The sequence below is a fragment of the Aspergillus caelatus genome, assembly GCF_009193585.1.
Source record: "Aspergillus caelatus strain CBS 763.97 unplaced genomic scaffold BDV27scaffold_252, whole genome shotgun sequence".
NCBI lineage: Eukaryota > Fungi > Ascomycota > Eurotiomycetes > Eurotiales > Aspergillaceae > Aspergillus > Aspergillus caelatus.
The window spans coordinates 1-14,965 of NW_022475515.1; the positions used below are offsets into that span (position 1 = coordinate 1).

The 14,965-nt window shown below is 47.3% G+C and overlaps 4 protein-coding genes across 4 annotated transcripts; 2 read left to right on the forward strand and 2 right to left on the reverse strand.

Moving 5' to 3' along the window:
• Nucleotides 1-819: 819 nt before the first annotated feature.
• On the forward strand, nt 820-1,787 carry BDV27DRAFT_135788 (PAP2 superfamily-domain-containing protein). Its single transcript, XM_032068623.1, has one exon. The coding sequence runs from the start codon at nt 888-890 to the stop codon at nt 1,716-1,718; it is 831 nt and encodes a 276-aa protein (XP_031922715.1). The 5' UTR covers nt 820-887; the 3' UTR covers nt 1,719-1,787.
• A 2,397-nt stretch (nt 1,788-4,184) lies between these two features.
• On the reverse strand, nt 4,185-5,710 carry BDV27DRAFT_149394 (aminoglycoside phosphotransferase family protein; the record flags this gene model as incomplete). The annotated part of the gene is made up of 5 exons (XM_032071036.1): nt 4,185-4,327; nt 4,647-4,967; nt 5,004-5,112; nt 5,176-5,640; nt 5,672-5,710. 5 exons carry the CDS (start codon nt 5,708-5,710, stop codon nt 4,185-4,187), a joined length of 1,077 nt encoding a protein of 358 aa, XP_031922716.1.
• A 1,741-nt stretch (nt 5,711-7,451) lies between these two features.
• Nucleotides 7,452-10,613, reverse strand: BDV27DRAFT_168392 (uncharacterized protein; the record flags this gene model as incomplete). Its single annotated transcript, XM_032074754.1, has 3 exons — nt 7,452-7,601; nt 7,951-9,533; nt 9,590-10,613. 3 exons carry the CDS (start codon nt 10,611-10,613, stop codon nt 7,452-7,454), a joined length of 2,757 nt encoding a protein of 918 aa, XP_031922717.1.
• A 2,175-nt stretch (nt 10,614-12,788) lies between these two features.
• On the forward strand, nt 12,789-14,195 carry BDV27DRAFT_149397 (uncharacterized protein; the record flags this gene model as incomplete). The annotated part of the gene is made up of 2 exons (XM_032071037.1): nt 12,789-13,187; nt 13,224-14,195. The coding sequence occupies 2 exons, from the start codon at nt 12,789-12,791 to the stop codon at nt 14,193-14,195; spliced, it is 1,371 nt and encodes a 456-aa protein (XP_031922718.1).
• Nucleotides 14,196-14,965: the final 770 nt, after the last annotated feature.

Genomic DNA, 14,965 nt, shown 5'->3' on the forward strand with positions numbered 1-14,965 from the left:
TTTTTTTTTTTTTTTTTTCCTTTTGGCTCGGTAGGATACACTGCAGCACGAGAGCAGAGACCAGAAGCACGCTAGGCTGCCATAAATCTCTCTCTAGCTTGGCAAGCTAAGCTTCACCAAGAGGCGCTAGGTTGAAGTTAAAAGTTTGCCTTCCCTTGCAATTAACAGGGTCAACGAAAAGTAAGCCCCTTTACTGGGTGGCGCAGCATCAGGAAAGGCATGAGATCGGCAAGCCCATCTTAGAGTTCACGGGGGTTAAAAATAGCCGAAAGAAATTCCCACACCCCATCCTAGATTTCCTTAATACCCTGGCTGAAGGCATGATTCGTCGGCACACGTTTTGGTCTATCCATGCGGCTAATGTATCATTTTTACCAGCCTATTTCTGGAGAAATGTCATTAAACTGGACCCTGCAGTTTCGTTGCTGCCTGGTGTGAAACAAAATTAGTGGAATGGGTCAAGGTACCGGCCATGGATCGCTCTTATAGTAGCTGGCCAGACGTTTCCATCTACATCTTGCTCTGTATTCTGTGTGATTCCTGAAAAACTTGCGGTTGTCACATCACCATGTCTTTCACTGCAGATAATCAACCTAGCAGTGTCCTGGGTACAAACCGCATCTCGAAGCTTACGATATCTTCTTACATTCTGGATTGGATAGTTGTTATGTTTGTTTCTCCCTAGCAGAGTTCTATGTGTTCCACTAATACTAATATCGTTCTTTTTCAGCGCACTAGCAGCAGTAGGAGGAGTCTTGTACAAGATAACTGGGAATCAACATGCCTTCTCCCTGGACGATCCCAACATATCGTATCCTTTATATTCGGATACATTCTCCATCACCGTGGTCGGAATCATTGCATTCGCCGTCCCAGCCGTCATAATCATGGTTCTCAGCCTACTTATTCCGACCTCGACAATCACAGCGTCAGGGTATGGGACGCGTGGGTTAAGCCCCTGGAAACGCCGCCTTTGGGAATGGCATACAGGCTGGCTCGGTCTGGGCCTCAGTCTTGCTGGTGCCTTTTTCGTCGTCTCAGGATTGAAAGACATCGTCGGAAAGCCTCGACCTGATTTCCTTGCCCGATGCAACCCCGACCTTTCCAACATCTCCGCCCATCTGACCGGCGGTCTAGGTCTAAGACGCGAGGGAGCCCCTGTTCTTGTCCACGCCAGTATCTGCCAGAACACAGACGCTGCTGTTATAAAAGATGGATTTGCAGCTTTCCCATCGGGACACTCCTCCTTTGCCTGGGCAGGCCTCCTCTACCTCTCGCTCTGGCTCTGCGCTAAATTCGCGATTATCCCTCCCGCTCATTCTACCGCACCCTCCGCACTTAGAAGAAACGGACAATCCACATACTCACCTTCTTCACGGCCAGCCGCGCCGCCTCTATACCTCCTTTTGATTGCCGCCAGCCACGTTGGCCTTGCGCTCTGTATCTGTGCCACCCGGTACTCAGACTATATGCATGCCGGGTGGGACATCATGAGCGCCACTATAATCGGAGCCTTCTTCGCTTGTCTCGGCTTCCGGTGGTACCATACCTTCCCACCTACGACGCTTCTAGGTCCTACTGAGGAAGGTGGAGGATGGGCATTCCCACCACGGTCCAAATCGCACGCCCTTTGGGTGGCGTATGGCAGCCGGGGATATCCTGAGAACGGGATTATTAATGAATACGAGGATTTAGAAATGGGGCCTGTGGGACGGTGAAGGCTTTGTTTGGGATGTTCTATAATTGTTCATGTACTGTATTTTGCGTTTGTGTTGGGTAGATTCGGCTTTTACTTCGGTAAATATTACCATACTGGTATTTTTGCCGGCGTATAAATTTACTCGATTAAGTATAACTTTGCAGATACTAAGGTCAGGATTTACGCATTTGTGGGACGTTTTCTGCGAGAAGCAGACATCAAGACTCAACTAAGAAGGGGAGCCAAGGCAACGTGCGCCAGTGAAGAGAAGTGGTTGGCTCGGGATTATTGCATGGCGTCTCCATAAAAGCGGGCTCCAGCGAGTTGTTCTGGAATCTTGATCTTTTAAGACCCACATTAATATAGCAGGAACCCTTAAGCAATTAAATTTGCTAGGGCCCTGAATCACTTATGGTGAAAGTTTTACATGGACTAGTAGTTATAACCTCAATTTCAATGATTTAATATACTTTAAATGACATATTGGTTAATTTGTTTCAGTTAGTGGGGCCTTCAAATGGAAAATTATGATTTACTAAAGAAATATATATTTTGCTTGTTGATGCGTACTACAAGGACGGTCTTTAAGCCACATTATTGAGTAGTAGGGTGGCACCTGCTAATATATATTTTGAAAAGGTATGTTATTAGCTTGCACCATTGTTTCTACGAAGTGAGCCTCAGTCAGGACCGAAGTATGCTCGAGTAGTGGGTATTTTGCTAAGCAACGAGGAAGCACGTTTACGTAAGAGGGGCAAATGAGCCCACCACGTGCTCTCGATATCCATACTACGAGGAGGTCCAGGTCTTTCTTTCCAGCTCATACCTCCTCTTGGTACATGGAATAGGCCCCGTCATGAAGAAGGAAGCCGATAACCGTGGTCCGTGGAAAAGTGCTTTGACGAGTCCTCAGGATCCAGGCTACCCCAAAACGGCTACAGTCAACAATTGGGATCCCTTAACATATCTCTGAAACCGACCTTACGATTAGTAAGGTATGTCTAGCTCAATGAGTCAGGGTTCATGCTCCACTCGAGGTATTAATATTGGGGTGCTGACTCGGCAAAACGCTTGGGCCTCGGTCTACTCTTGGAAGTCCACATTACGGTATATGTGCGTCTCCTACTAGAGAGGTCAACTTCGATGGCCTATCTGAAAGCTTGACTTCACAAAAGCCTATCCCCTAAAATGTATGAAACTCAAAGCAGGGTACTCCAGTCTCGGCTTTATATCTCTTACAAAGTAAACTCCATATTAGACATTGTAGTTACCAGCCAAATCAGATCAAATTGACGTGCGTTAATCACACTGGCACGTATTTCACGGGTATGTATAAACTCTCTTGCCCTGTTGATCGAGTGATAAGATCAGCAAAACATGACTGTGAACTTGGAAACCAACCATGCACCGCTTTAATCTTGTAGAAAAAGTCCCCTGGTCACATTCCGCGGGACAGCTGCTGTGTATTATCGCATGAGATCCTCGGCCCGAACATCGCCCCAACCATGGCACGGGAAAAAAAGGAAGAAAAAAAGAAAAAAAAAGGATCAAATAAAAGGACAAACAGGAAACGAAAGAGTTATAATAGCACCTTACATCACTCGTCCAGATCCTAGGTCTATATCTCCTATCCATGTGGGCGATACGCTTGGACTTAACGACGGAGTTAAGAGGACGGCTAACATCAGTGGAGCATGGACAAGATTGGCTATTGGGGAAGCCGAAGCAACAGCCAAGTCGTTAGTCTGCCTACGCATTCGCGTACCCACTGTATGCAGCCAGTCCTCCTCGTCAGATCGGGAAAATGCTAGCCCGTTCCACGGGTCCAAGCACAGCCTCCGACAGGGTGATTAGAGCAGGACTAGCGTAGACGCATGAGAACCAGAAAGGGGTTGACGGAGAGAATCAAAATGAGGCGTAATTTATTACCTTAAGAGGACAGAGTACTGACTATTTGTATCGAGATCATGAGTCTCTCTCTCGGAGAAATTGAGAGAATTTCTTCAAGATGCGCCCGAGAAACAGGAACGTGATCCATTTCCCTCTAATAAACGGACCATCTGGCCAAGAATTTTGCATTACGGCCTTGATGTCCCCAAGTATGCCTCGCTTGAGTGTTCACACATGCCTCACCTGTTCCAGGGTGAGTATATGAGCAGTTCACGTATTAGTCTAGGAATTCTGTAAAGGAATCAGAGCACTAGCTCTTTACATCTTGTCGAAGATAACGAAAGGAGTACGAAACGTATCATGATAAATAAGTAGCTTCGCTCCACTTTAGTAGCCTTAATGCGATTTGTGTCCGGTTTCGCAAATTTCTGCTGACCATGCAACCCACGTCACCGAATATGTACAGCAATCTTGGATAGATAGTTTCAACAACCTGTTTCCTGTCAGTAGGCTTCTCGTCAAGTCGGTCACATATGTGTTGACGATCTTTTGTACAACTTCGACAGGTAAGCGGAGGACAATGGGTTGTTACTGTTCATTCCCTCGCAGTCAACATGGAACTGTGGCACTGCTGTTCCAAATGTGACGGGGTCAGGGTAAAGGTTGACTTCCCCTGTCGTGGAGTCCCGGTATGCTTTTCCAGACATGGTGATTCCCTGAATAGGGCCATTGCATTTGCTGGGGTTCAAAGTTTAATCCTCATCAATTCTATCGCGCAGGCTCCGAAGGTCGTCCACCCCAGCAGTGATGTCATTAATCCACGCACGTATATGCCGGGCAACAAACTCATTATCGCAATTTTACACTGCCAGGTCGAAATCCCTTTGACCTTGGCTTTTGTGGAAAACATCCACCCATCTCGGTTCTAGGCTTTTTATTCTGTCAATAAACACATCACGAAGGAGGGTGACCTCGTATTGCCATAGGTGTTCCCAGTAGAGATCTGAGGCCTCTCCGTTCGCCTCGAATTTATATCGTCCCAGACTAGGCTCAAGACGTCGCGGCGGCCCTTTCAAGAATGCAGGGTAATAGCAGGCCTTCCATAAAGGGAGTGCTGGAACACATTCCCAATCTAAAATAGCTGCTAGTTCTCCATTATCATGGACGAGAATATTTCGGCTAGAGAGGTCGTCATGAACCAGGACTGAGGGCTCCGGATTGTCTCCATTTGGTGAAAAGATAGATGGAAGCAGGGTCTTCAGTTTCCCAATAATTTCTGATGTTCTTATTGCATCATCTGCATCATCTTCATCATCTTCATCATCGCTCTCAAGATCGCTAGATGGTAAATTGTCTAGTGTCGACTCACAGTCTTTCTCTTACAGAGAAAGACGTGATGTAATCCAGTCGCTACTAGACGTAAATTGCCCTCGATGAACATCCTGAAGGATATGCGACCCCCAGAAAAAGTGCATAGAAACAATTCTGTCCACATCTGGTAACCTTGCAGGCATATGTTCCTTCTCAGATAGAGGTAATATATTAGATTATGTTGGGTTTCTAGCAGGCCAGGTCGCGTCGGACACTCCGGAATCATGGAGAATCGATGCTTTCTCATAGAGATTTCTAATTCCCTGAAATTGTTTCCCAAAAAGGCAACTAGAGTAGGCCGCAAACTCTCCAACCAAACTTGCTTTTGCAGAAAATGATAAAGAGCGCCACAGCTCCTTCAAGGGTCTTCCTGGCATTTTGGTCATAGTGATCCATTCAAATCCGATAGGATTGTCTCGGGAAGATTGATAAGTGATGACTCGAGGAACAGGGATTTTTGTGGTATGGTATATCCAGTCCACTGTCGACACTTCACTCATAGTTTTATAGTACGGGCCAACAGGCAACGAGACTCGCATAACAAAGACCTCATTATCTATTTTAACGTCATAAATTTTGTTCAAGGCGCTTTCGGCGAGGAAGGTCACCTGGATCGTGCTTGATGGTACTAGACATTGTATTGTATGCTCGATGACCTGAGAATCGGGCTCCACCGTCCACTGGGGTTCAAGATTGTAAGGTTCTTTGAACCCAGGCAAGGCCCGGGGGTTGTAGCTCCAGCGATTTCATTTCTGTCCTGATGAGACGCAGTTTTCCACCGTGGCTTTTGGTGTTAAGATTCCGTGGTTTGAGCTTCAAGTTGAGTGGGAAAACAGAATATCCGTAAAGGTCGAGAGAAACGTGCTAAGAGAACTACATCGGGTCGGAATAATTGTGATCCAGCAGAGACGAGAAACACCGAACAGACTTTACCAAAGCATTGAGAAACAAAAGGAGAAGAGGGTCCCTTCAGGGAGGAATACGGTGGGGAAGTCTGGTATTTGGAAGTGTTGCTACCACTTAGTAGCGCAGATCACGCAGGTGTTAACGGTTCACGTGGCCCGCAGTGCCCTAAGTTGGGAAAACAATGCCGGGCCCGGACAAATCCGAAGCTATCAAGACTCGAATGAGGTAGCCCGACAGAAATGGTATCTCCCGAGCCTGAAGGCGGCTATATGGCAGAAGTCTAATCTTATCCAACACAAACACTCGTACTTTCGGTCTATAGCCCCCACGCCGTGAACGCGCCAAGACCCGCAAGCCAACGAAGGATGCATACAGGTTAGTGAAATCAAAAACTGACACGAATCAGAGCAGCTTAACTAGGACTAAAACCGACTAATCGGCCCCAGCCCCTCTTTCAGTGCTGACAAGGAAAAAGCAAATAGTCTAATCCCGGGTGAAGAATTGACGCGTTCTCACTTCACTCTTCCATTTTGGTTGTATTTATTGTGTGCTTCGCACGTAATCACATGGGTGTTAGCTTTTGCCTATATAATATCGTCCGTTCGTTAGATCTATGAACTGTACTACTTGTTGTATCCTGCCAGTTGAATTGTCTACGACAAGATGGGAATTCGAGGCAGCCTCTCGAGTATGGTCCTCCCATGTTAACCTGTGCGGGGCTCAGCTGACAATTCGTGTTTATAGGACTTATTCCATTCATCGCATACCACCATGTCCTGATGGGTGTCTGTACAGTTGCGATTATCCTCTTATGTATGATATTTTAGACTTTATATTGTCTCTTTCCCCTTATCGTACCATACATTTCCTCATATTTGTTGCACGCAATGGGCTAATGAATCTACCAGCTGTTCTCCTCGCTGGATGCACATCCTCCAATGGCATGAACAACATCTATCTTGTCTCTCTCAAGTACAGGAATGCCGGTACTTCAGCCCCTAGTGACCCCTCATTCATAAACCCCAGCATTGCACAAAATGTCTACAACATATCGCAGCCCCGCAATTCTACGATTCAAGAAGTGCGGGCGGGGTATATGGGTCTCTGCTTGACTCGGAGTGACGGTGCGCAACTCTGTTCCAGCAGTGCTGCAGCATTAGCCAGCATGGTCAAGGATCAAGCAATGCAAGGTAGTAATGACACTGCGGATCCGCTGAACCTGATTTGGATCGCGAACAAATTTAAAGAAACAATTGTTTTTGATGGCTTGATGTAAGTTATTTCCCGATCCCATTTTCTTTCTTCTTTGGTATTATTATGTCACCCTCGCCGTAGAGATACGTAGGGGTGCTTTATAATCCATAGTCGTATATTATGAAGCGACTGGATAGTACTAACATATAAAGCTAGATTCATTGCTGTCGCCGTGACCTTTATTTGTTTCCTCGCATTAGCAACATTCCCTGGATGGCATGAGGAGGTTGACGAGGACGGCTCAGAGCGCGAAGTGAAGCCCTTCCCCTCACGGCCGGTGTCGCAGGTAGCACTAGGCTTGAGTTCATTAGGGTTCATATTTGCCTTAATCTCAATCCTCTGGCAGCACATCAATAGCAGTGCTGCGGGAACCATGTCGGAGAGTCTTACGTATGGAGCCATCGAGAGCCATGTTGGGACTGCCGCGATGATTCTCGGGTGGGCTGCAGTGGTCTGCCTCGGCGTTGTCGCTCTCGCTTTGCTGGTTATGATTATGAGTATTAGTCTTCTCCGTAAATTGACGGAAGAGGACTAGTTATGTTTATGTTCCAACTTTGCTTTTGGTAGTAGAGGCTCTGTTGTTTCGTTTGAAAAGACTTAAGTCAAGATGACAATTATACTATGCGATATATACTGGTTGTCGATGGATCGTAGGTGCTAAATCACAAAGACTGGGCAACCGGCTCTGTAGAGGTAGATTCCCCATACGAGGAGGCATACGAGGCATACGAGGCATACGAGGAGCTAAGCCTACTCCCGCGCGATATGTTCAAAACCCTAGAATACAAAAGCTGCACCACAAGGAATCCGACCCCAGTGACTAAAATCACCAGAATGGCCGCAGCCAAGCCGGCTTTAATACCTGACGCCAATGGACGCGTCCATATCAATGCGAGAGGGATTGCAACGAAGCCCATGATCCCAAGCGCCCAGACAAGTAACAAGCGGGTCGTTGGCGGAATCCTGTCGAGCAGGCGCATGACGATTCTGGGCAATGCATAGCGAAAGTCTGGGTCGGATTTGCGCCAATACGGTACGCCAACCAGGCCCAAGATGGCAAGCATGATTGCAGCGGTAACTGTGCCCTGTACGCCCTGGTCCATATTTCGAGTCCAGAGTACAGCTATGGGTGCAGCAGCAACAAGACCGGTCATCAGAATGAGGCCGACTGGGAATCCGACCACCTGCCATAACTCGGTCCCAGCCTTGCGACTATTCCTGTCTATCCATGCCCACGTTGCCTTGCCGCTCCGGTTGAGTACACTTCCGAACCATCGTAAGAGTAGCAACATTGAGAGAGACCTGACCTGCACGGGAAGGCTGTGTTGTTCTGCGTAGCGTCTAACATCTTGCTTCACATTCTGCTTCAGACTCGCTAGCCATTGGCTGCGCATTGTCAGCCGCATCAGGTACGCAAAGGTCGTTACGGTACTTGCGACAACGAAAAACTTCCACACTGGCGCTGAGTCTTTGAAGGGCTCGATTTGCATACCAAAAACGGATGTTGAAAACGAGAGTGGAATGAAGATGAACGCCAGCTCAGTGAGTCGCGTTACGGCGTGTGCCTCGTCGATGGAACGTCGGCTGTCCAGGAGGCCCATGTTGGACGTCAAGGACGAAGATGCGCGTCGGAGCCGGGCAAGCATCTGGTTGATTTGGTCGAAGAGATCTGATACGCTTTGTATGATGTCTGAGCTGTCGCCGGCTGTTGCTAGAGACGCATTGGCTGGCTGTTTGATACCAAAGAACGCCAGAAAGCCTCTAATAGAGGCAATGAGATCCAATAGCTCTCGCTCGGCTTTACTTATGAGTTGACGCCACAAGGCCAATCGATCCTCCATCTTCGTGTCATCCAGGATATCGACTTCCATGTCGCTCAAGATCTCGTTGAGCGCCCGAAGCAAGATCACAGTGTCTTGGCGGATGATCTCGAACAATGCATCGAGCAGACTGACTGGCGTGGTCTTTTTGTCTACCATATGATGAATATCCTGTCGGGTAGACCTAGTCTCATTGAGCTCATCCTGGAGAGTCGCCAAGAGCTTGCCTGTCAAAATAGCCTCCTCTAGATCGATAGTAACGGGCTTTCGTGAAGCCATCTGCTTGACCAAAACCTGGGTGGTCCTCTCGAGATTAACCTTTGTTCTATGGACTTCTTGCCTCGGTCGCCTGAGCAGCCAGTCCAATACCCGACGTCTGGTTGTCTCCCGCCGTGGGTTCTCAATTGGGATCGTCAGCGCCTGGACGCCATCATCGCCCTCGATTATTAAAATCGGTCGAGTTCCTGCTTCGTCACCATCACCAGCATCATACTCATCGTAATCACCATCAGAGTTACCATCGATCTTCGGAATTTCTTGCGTCTGATCATGGCTATAACTAATGGTCGGCAGAGGATCAAGCAACACGATAACTGAACTTTCGCTTAGCCTTTCATGTTCAGCACCGACAAGAAAGCCAATTACCCACCGATCTCATAGTCTTTATCCTCAGCCTCCTTCTTCCAGATTGATGCCCGTTCGACCAAGCCAAACTCCCTTGTCTCCTTTGCCGTCCGGCGTGGATCAACCCGTAGGTCCCATTCGGGACGAAAGATATTTGTCTCGGCTTTGAGACTAAAGATTGAGTTTCCAGATATATAATCCAGCCCATCACGATCCAAATCAAGTAGATCTTCCCGGTCGCGGTTCGAGAATAACGGTTGGCGACGATACATGGGCCGAACCCACTGTATCGACACGTATGACTTGTTCAACCCGGCTGTCTTCCATGATCGCACTGGCGGGTCATCATACTGCGCACCACCGTACCCAGAGTTCAACAGATGTTCTTCAAAGAATTCTGGCGTGACTCCGAATGTCTCCCCTAAGGCGTGGATAGTACGTTTTGATAGGTCTTCAACTATGAACACGCGCCCGCTCAACCCCTCAGGCGCGTCGCGATAGTAGGAAATGGACTCGGGGTCATCAATTTCCACACTTGCGGCCGTGTTATCGCTGTAGTATTCATAGAGCGTGATGGAGGTTTTCTCCACTCGTGGAGCCTTGCGGATATTGCCATTTTTGATGTGGTCGAATACACCCGCTGCGCGGTCCAGAATTTGAGCATAGGTTTGGCGCTTCGGCGGCTTATCTGTCGCCTGTAGTACTAGTGGAGGTAGTTTCGGTGACGGCGGCAGTGATGGTGGCAATGGAATAGACGAAGGCAGTATGAATGCGTCGTCACGATCAATCAACTCCTCCAGAGAGGATCTCGCTGCATCTCGACCTCGTTCTCCAGGGTCACTGGTCGTCGCCGACCCTTCGCGAGAACTGGGCAGTGGAATCTGCTGGGGGGTTTGGCCAGATGTGGCTGGATCATTTTGCAGGGCGTCTTCTAGCGAGTTTCGAGGTCTTCCCTTTATCTTACGCGTCCTACGTGAAGTGTCCCCCGCTTCGGCATGTTGTTGCTTGATCCATTCCAGGACGCGCCGGGATGGTTGCTGCTGTGCCATTGGGTTTGATGGGATGATTCAGTGCTGATTATTCCCTCTCTCCCAATTTGAATCTTCGGTATGTACATTAGCCCTGCCTTGCAACTACTGTTTCGCAAATAAAATGACTCGGTAAGCGGTGACAATTCGCGTGCCAAGTGGAGGGACACGACTAGTGTGAAAGGCGAGGCTTAGTTGCAGACTTGAAGTGTTGGATAATGGCCTAGACCCGCTAAATACGGAAAGAAAACTGTCGATCTCCACTAGGACGTCTTTTTCTTCTTTTCTTTTCCCATCTTTCATTAGTTAGGTTCTTTTTTGCATTTTCCTTGTTTTCCTTTCTTTGCTTCCTTCGGAACTTTTGCTTGAAGCTCTGTGTGCGGGTGCAGAACTAGCCTGACCTTACCATCGTCTTGAATCTAATCAGTCCTTCTTCCTCTGTAACCAATATCTTGAGATCTTGAGATCCTTGCTGACTCTAAAATCACCTCTTATGTCTCTACAACTTATGACCCGCTGTCATCCCTCCGACAGGTTTCCCGCATTTTCAACTGCATTCTGAGCATTTGCTACTTTCGAGACCAATAACAACGCCTTGAAAACCTCCATCTGGCTAGCTCCATTGTTCACGAAGATGGTTCTATATTCGGTCTAGCATCCATGCCTCTAGTCCCTAGCATACCAGTAAAATTCCCCTGTTCTGTTTCCACAACTCCGACCACTTGAAATCCGAATTTATAGTATAACCCAATCCCATCAGGCCAGGACATAAGGGGATATCAAGTTCATCCTCGTCCACATAATCACGGAGTATCTTCTAGAGCGTAAAAACGACACCCTGTTGTTGGTGATCTGGAGCCACAGCCATGAACATGATGCCTAAGGAATATAGGCCAACAAAGTCTGAGGAAATCTCCCTTCGTTTATGGCTTACTGCATATCCCATTTCCTTGCCATCTTTGCAAAACTATTTTCCTCTTTTTTCTGAGCAATTCCAACATACTATGATATTGTATTATTGATTAATTGAATGGATTGAGTCATGAAGCGGTATAATTCTGAACCAACTCCTGCCCTTATTTTATCTTCCCTGGTTCAAGTCCCTTTCCCTGAGTGGGGGTAGACAGACCCCTAGTTATTATTATAAGTGGACCGATATACGTGTCAAGAATCAATCGCACCTTTTACACCAGGTCTAGGCCCCTAAGAGTGCCGTTAAGTGCCAGATTCTTCACTAATTATATGTTAACAAGTGCAGAGCTACACCGGTCCCCAATGGTATCCCCTCAGCTCGTTAATATTAAACTTCTGAGCTATCCGTCTAAAGCAAGAAGAATTCCATGTGGATCATCACGTCCCAACAGCTTTTCCAATTCCCATACTATGCAACTATTCAGTTGTTCCAAGGACACTGCAATCAATTGGCTTATGCAATGCGCGCAGAGTCAAACCAACCTCTCGACACGTATTGAATAATGTTCAGGCTATGAATGAGCTACAGTAGAAGCTTGGATGACAGGCCAGAATGACCTGCAGCGAGAACAAAAGTCTAGCCATACAAATTAGTTGGTGATGGCTTCGTGGAGTCGCTTGAGGGTATAGTGTAGAGCCTATGGCCAGCACAGAGGTGACAGATGGCCGGGCCTAATACGAAGTCACACCACTCACACGGAATCCAAAAAATATGCTTACGTCACGACGATATTATATGCGGCTGGCATACGCTATCTGATTGATACTGGGACTTAATCGACGTATCCAGAACAAGCAGAACCAAGGTTCGGGGTATGCCTTAATTTTCTAGTGGACAAAACTGGGAAGAAGTGGGGTGGTATATAGAGACGTACCATTGCAAAACCTCTAACTCATAGGTATCAGCTTATTAACTCCGCGGAAGAAGAACGCCATACAATTACTGCCCTCCAAAGCCCCTACCTCCATTCTCTCTCCTCTTAGCTGCGAATTTGACTCGATATTCAAGAGTTTTTTTCTCAATCGGCTGCACTGGATTCACAGCCTCCTTCACGTTGGTGGAAGCGTTGGCAAGTTTGGGTTAAGTGAATCGAGATTCTTCATCTCTTAATGTAGCCAGAGACAGAAAGTTCTAAATTGACAGATAGCTTTCTATTTCTATTCCTATTGTATGTATTTTCGGTGCCATTCTTGTGCTGTCATACCTCCCCACTCGACATCAAAATGGACTTCCGATCCGTCACTTTCTGGCGTTTTCTTTGGGCAGTTCTTTCCGTGGCACTCGTCTCCTTTGTCGGAGCAATCAACGAGCAGGACTTTGCACCTGATGATATCATCATCCGAGATGTCTGTATCCTTGGCGGCGGGTCCACAGGCACATACGCAGCCATCAGTTTGAAGGACAGAGCGAAGAGCGTGGTAGTTGTCGAGCGAAATAAGGTTCTAGGCGGTCACACTGAGACGCTCTACCTACACAACAATCAGTACATTGACTACGGGGTGGTGGGGGTGTTCAACGACGAGCTAAGTCGAAATTATCTGAAGCGTTTGGGAGTAGACCACAAACCACTTCTGCCAAGCACTCAGACCACCAAGTATATCGACTTCAGGACCGGGAAGAAAGTACCCCCACCGCCTGGGACTTTATCCATCCTTCAGGCTGCAGAAACGTACCGTGGAGCTATCGAAAAGTTTAGCTATTTAAAGGATGGACTGTACAGCCTGCCGGACCCCGTTCCCGAGGAGCTTCTGCAGCCTTTTGGTAATTTTGTGGAGAAGACAGGTATTGAGGGTGTGCTCCAATTCGTTATGACATTCGCCCATGGTGCCGGAGACCTCCTCCAAACCCCACTCCTTCTTGTCCTCCAGCTCTGTGGTATTCCACAGATTGACTCGCTCTTTCATGGCGGTTACATGACGCCCAAGGATGGCATGTATGAGGTATACAAGAGGGCCTCGAAAATCCTCGGGTCCGATGTCCTCTACAAGTCTAGTGTGATCGAAACTGAACGATCAGGCTCTGGTATCAAGGTCGTGGTCCGAGATGCAAACGGCGCCCGGAAGCTTATAAAAGCCAAACAGCTTCTCATCACGTTCGTCCCCACCCTAAAATCTCTAAAGAGATTCGACCTTACCACAACAGAATCCTCATTATTCCAGAAATGGGACTGGGTCAACTACTATGTGGCTGTCGTGAACAACACAGGAATCCCAAACACCATGACGCTTGTCAACGCTGACCCCGATAACAGCCCTGGCAGTCTCCCGCTCCCGCCTTTCGAGTTAGAACTGCAATACGCCGGTGCAGACGGATACTTTGTTAGTAAAATCGTCGGTAACAGGACTTTGACCGCGCTTAAAGCGAAGGACCTTGTACTTTCTGATATTCGCCGGATGGGAACAGCAGGGACGTTTCCGGGCGGTGATCCCGAGATTGTTGTGTTTGGTGACCATACGCCAACGACAGTGTCGGTTTCCAATGTTGACATTCGAGATGGGTTCTATAGGAAGTTGTATGCGCTCCAGGGTACTAAGAATACGTTCTATACTGGGTTGGCCTTTTGCTCGGATTATTCGTCTTTGTTATGGGCGTATACTGAGACTGTTATTCGGGAGATGATGTCTTCGTGACGAAGTATTTGTTCTCCGTTTGCAACCGTAAGCTTCTTTGGTGATGAGAATCAGATTTGTCTCGGGGTTCGTCTTGTGTAAAAAGCGAGGCTAAGAGCAACGGGCCGATTGAATTTTAAGGGGTTAACATATCTGTCTAAAGGGCTGCACATGGGTCCATTACAAGCTTGATAGGACGCATCCAGTATTACCTTTTTCAAATAAAAGTGACCATAAATCTTGAAGTAAATTAGATTTGCAGATATATGGTTAGCGTTGCACGGCGATAACTCGGGCAAGTTACTGCAAATATATATCTCATGGGAGGATTTTAAACATGGACGGTTTTGCTACATAAACCATTACGAATTGTAAATATGGTAATAGGGTATATATTTCCATAGTATATGAACCTTGACTGAGACAAATAAGGCTAAGGTTCGAATTTTTGAGATGCTCGCAACCGCCGACTATCGGAATACTTTCCTTGGTAGGCTGAGGAGAGGATCTGTAGGTCTCCACTGATAAGAACCGCGAGTCATGTTGAGGAAGGTTCGGAAGGAACTGAGAAACATGGATCTTGAATAGAGTTTATCTGTTATTTAAAATATTCTCCTGCATGCCAAGGCGTACATCCCTCACTGTCTATAATGTTGCCAAGATTGCCCCTTGCATAGACGTTATCCTTCGCCGTGCTAGTAGATTCTTATAAGCCATTTGAGAAATGCTATATTCATTGACGAAAGCTGACGCGCCTTCGCGTCTAAAGTAATTCAATATGATTGTTCGCT

Bases quoted from the DNA above. Each gene is read 5' to 3' on its own strand.
- BDV27DRAFT_135788 (XM_032068623.1), top strand. From the start codon at position 888: ATGGTTCTCAGCCTACTTATTCCGACCTCGACAATCACAGCGTCAGGG.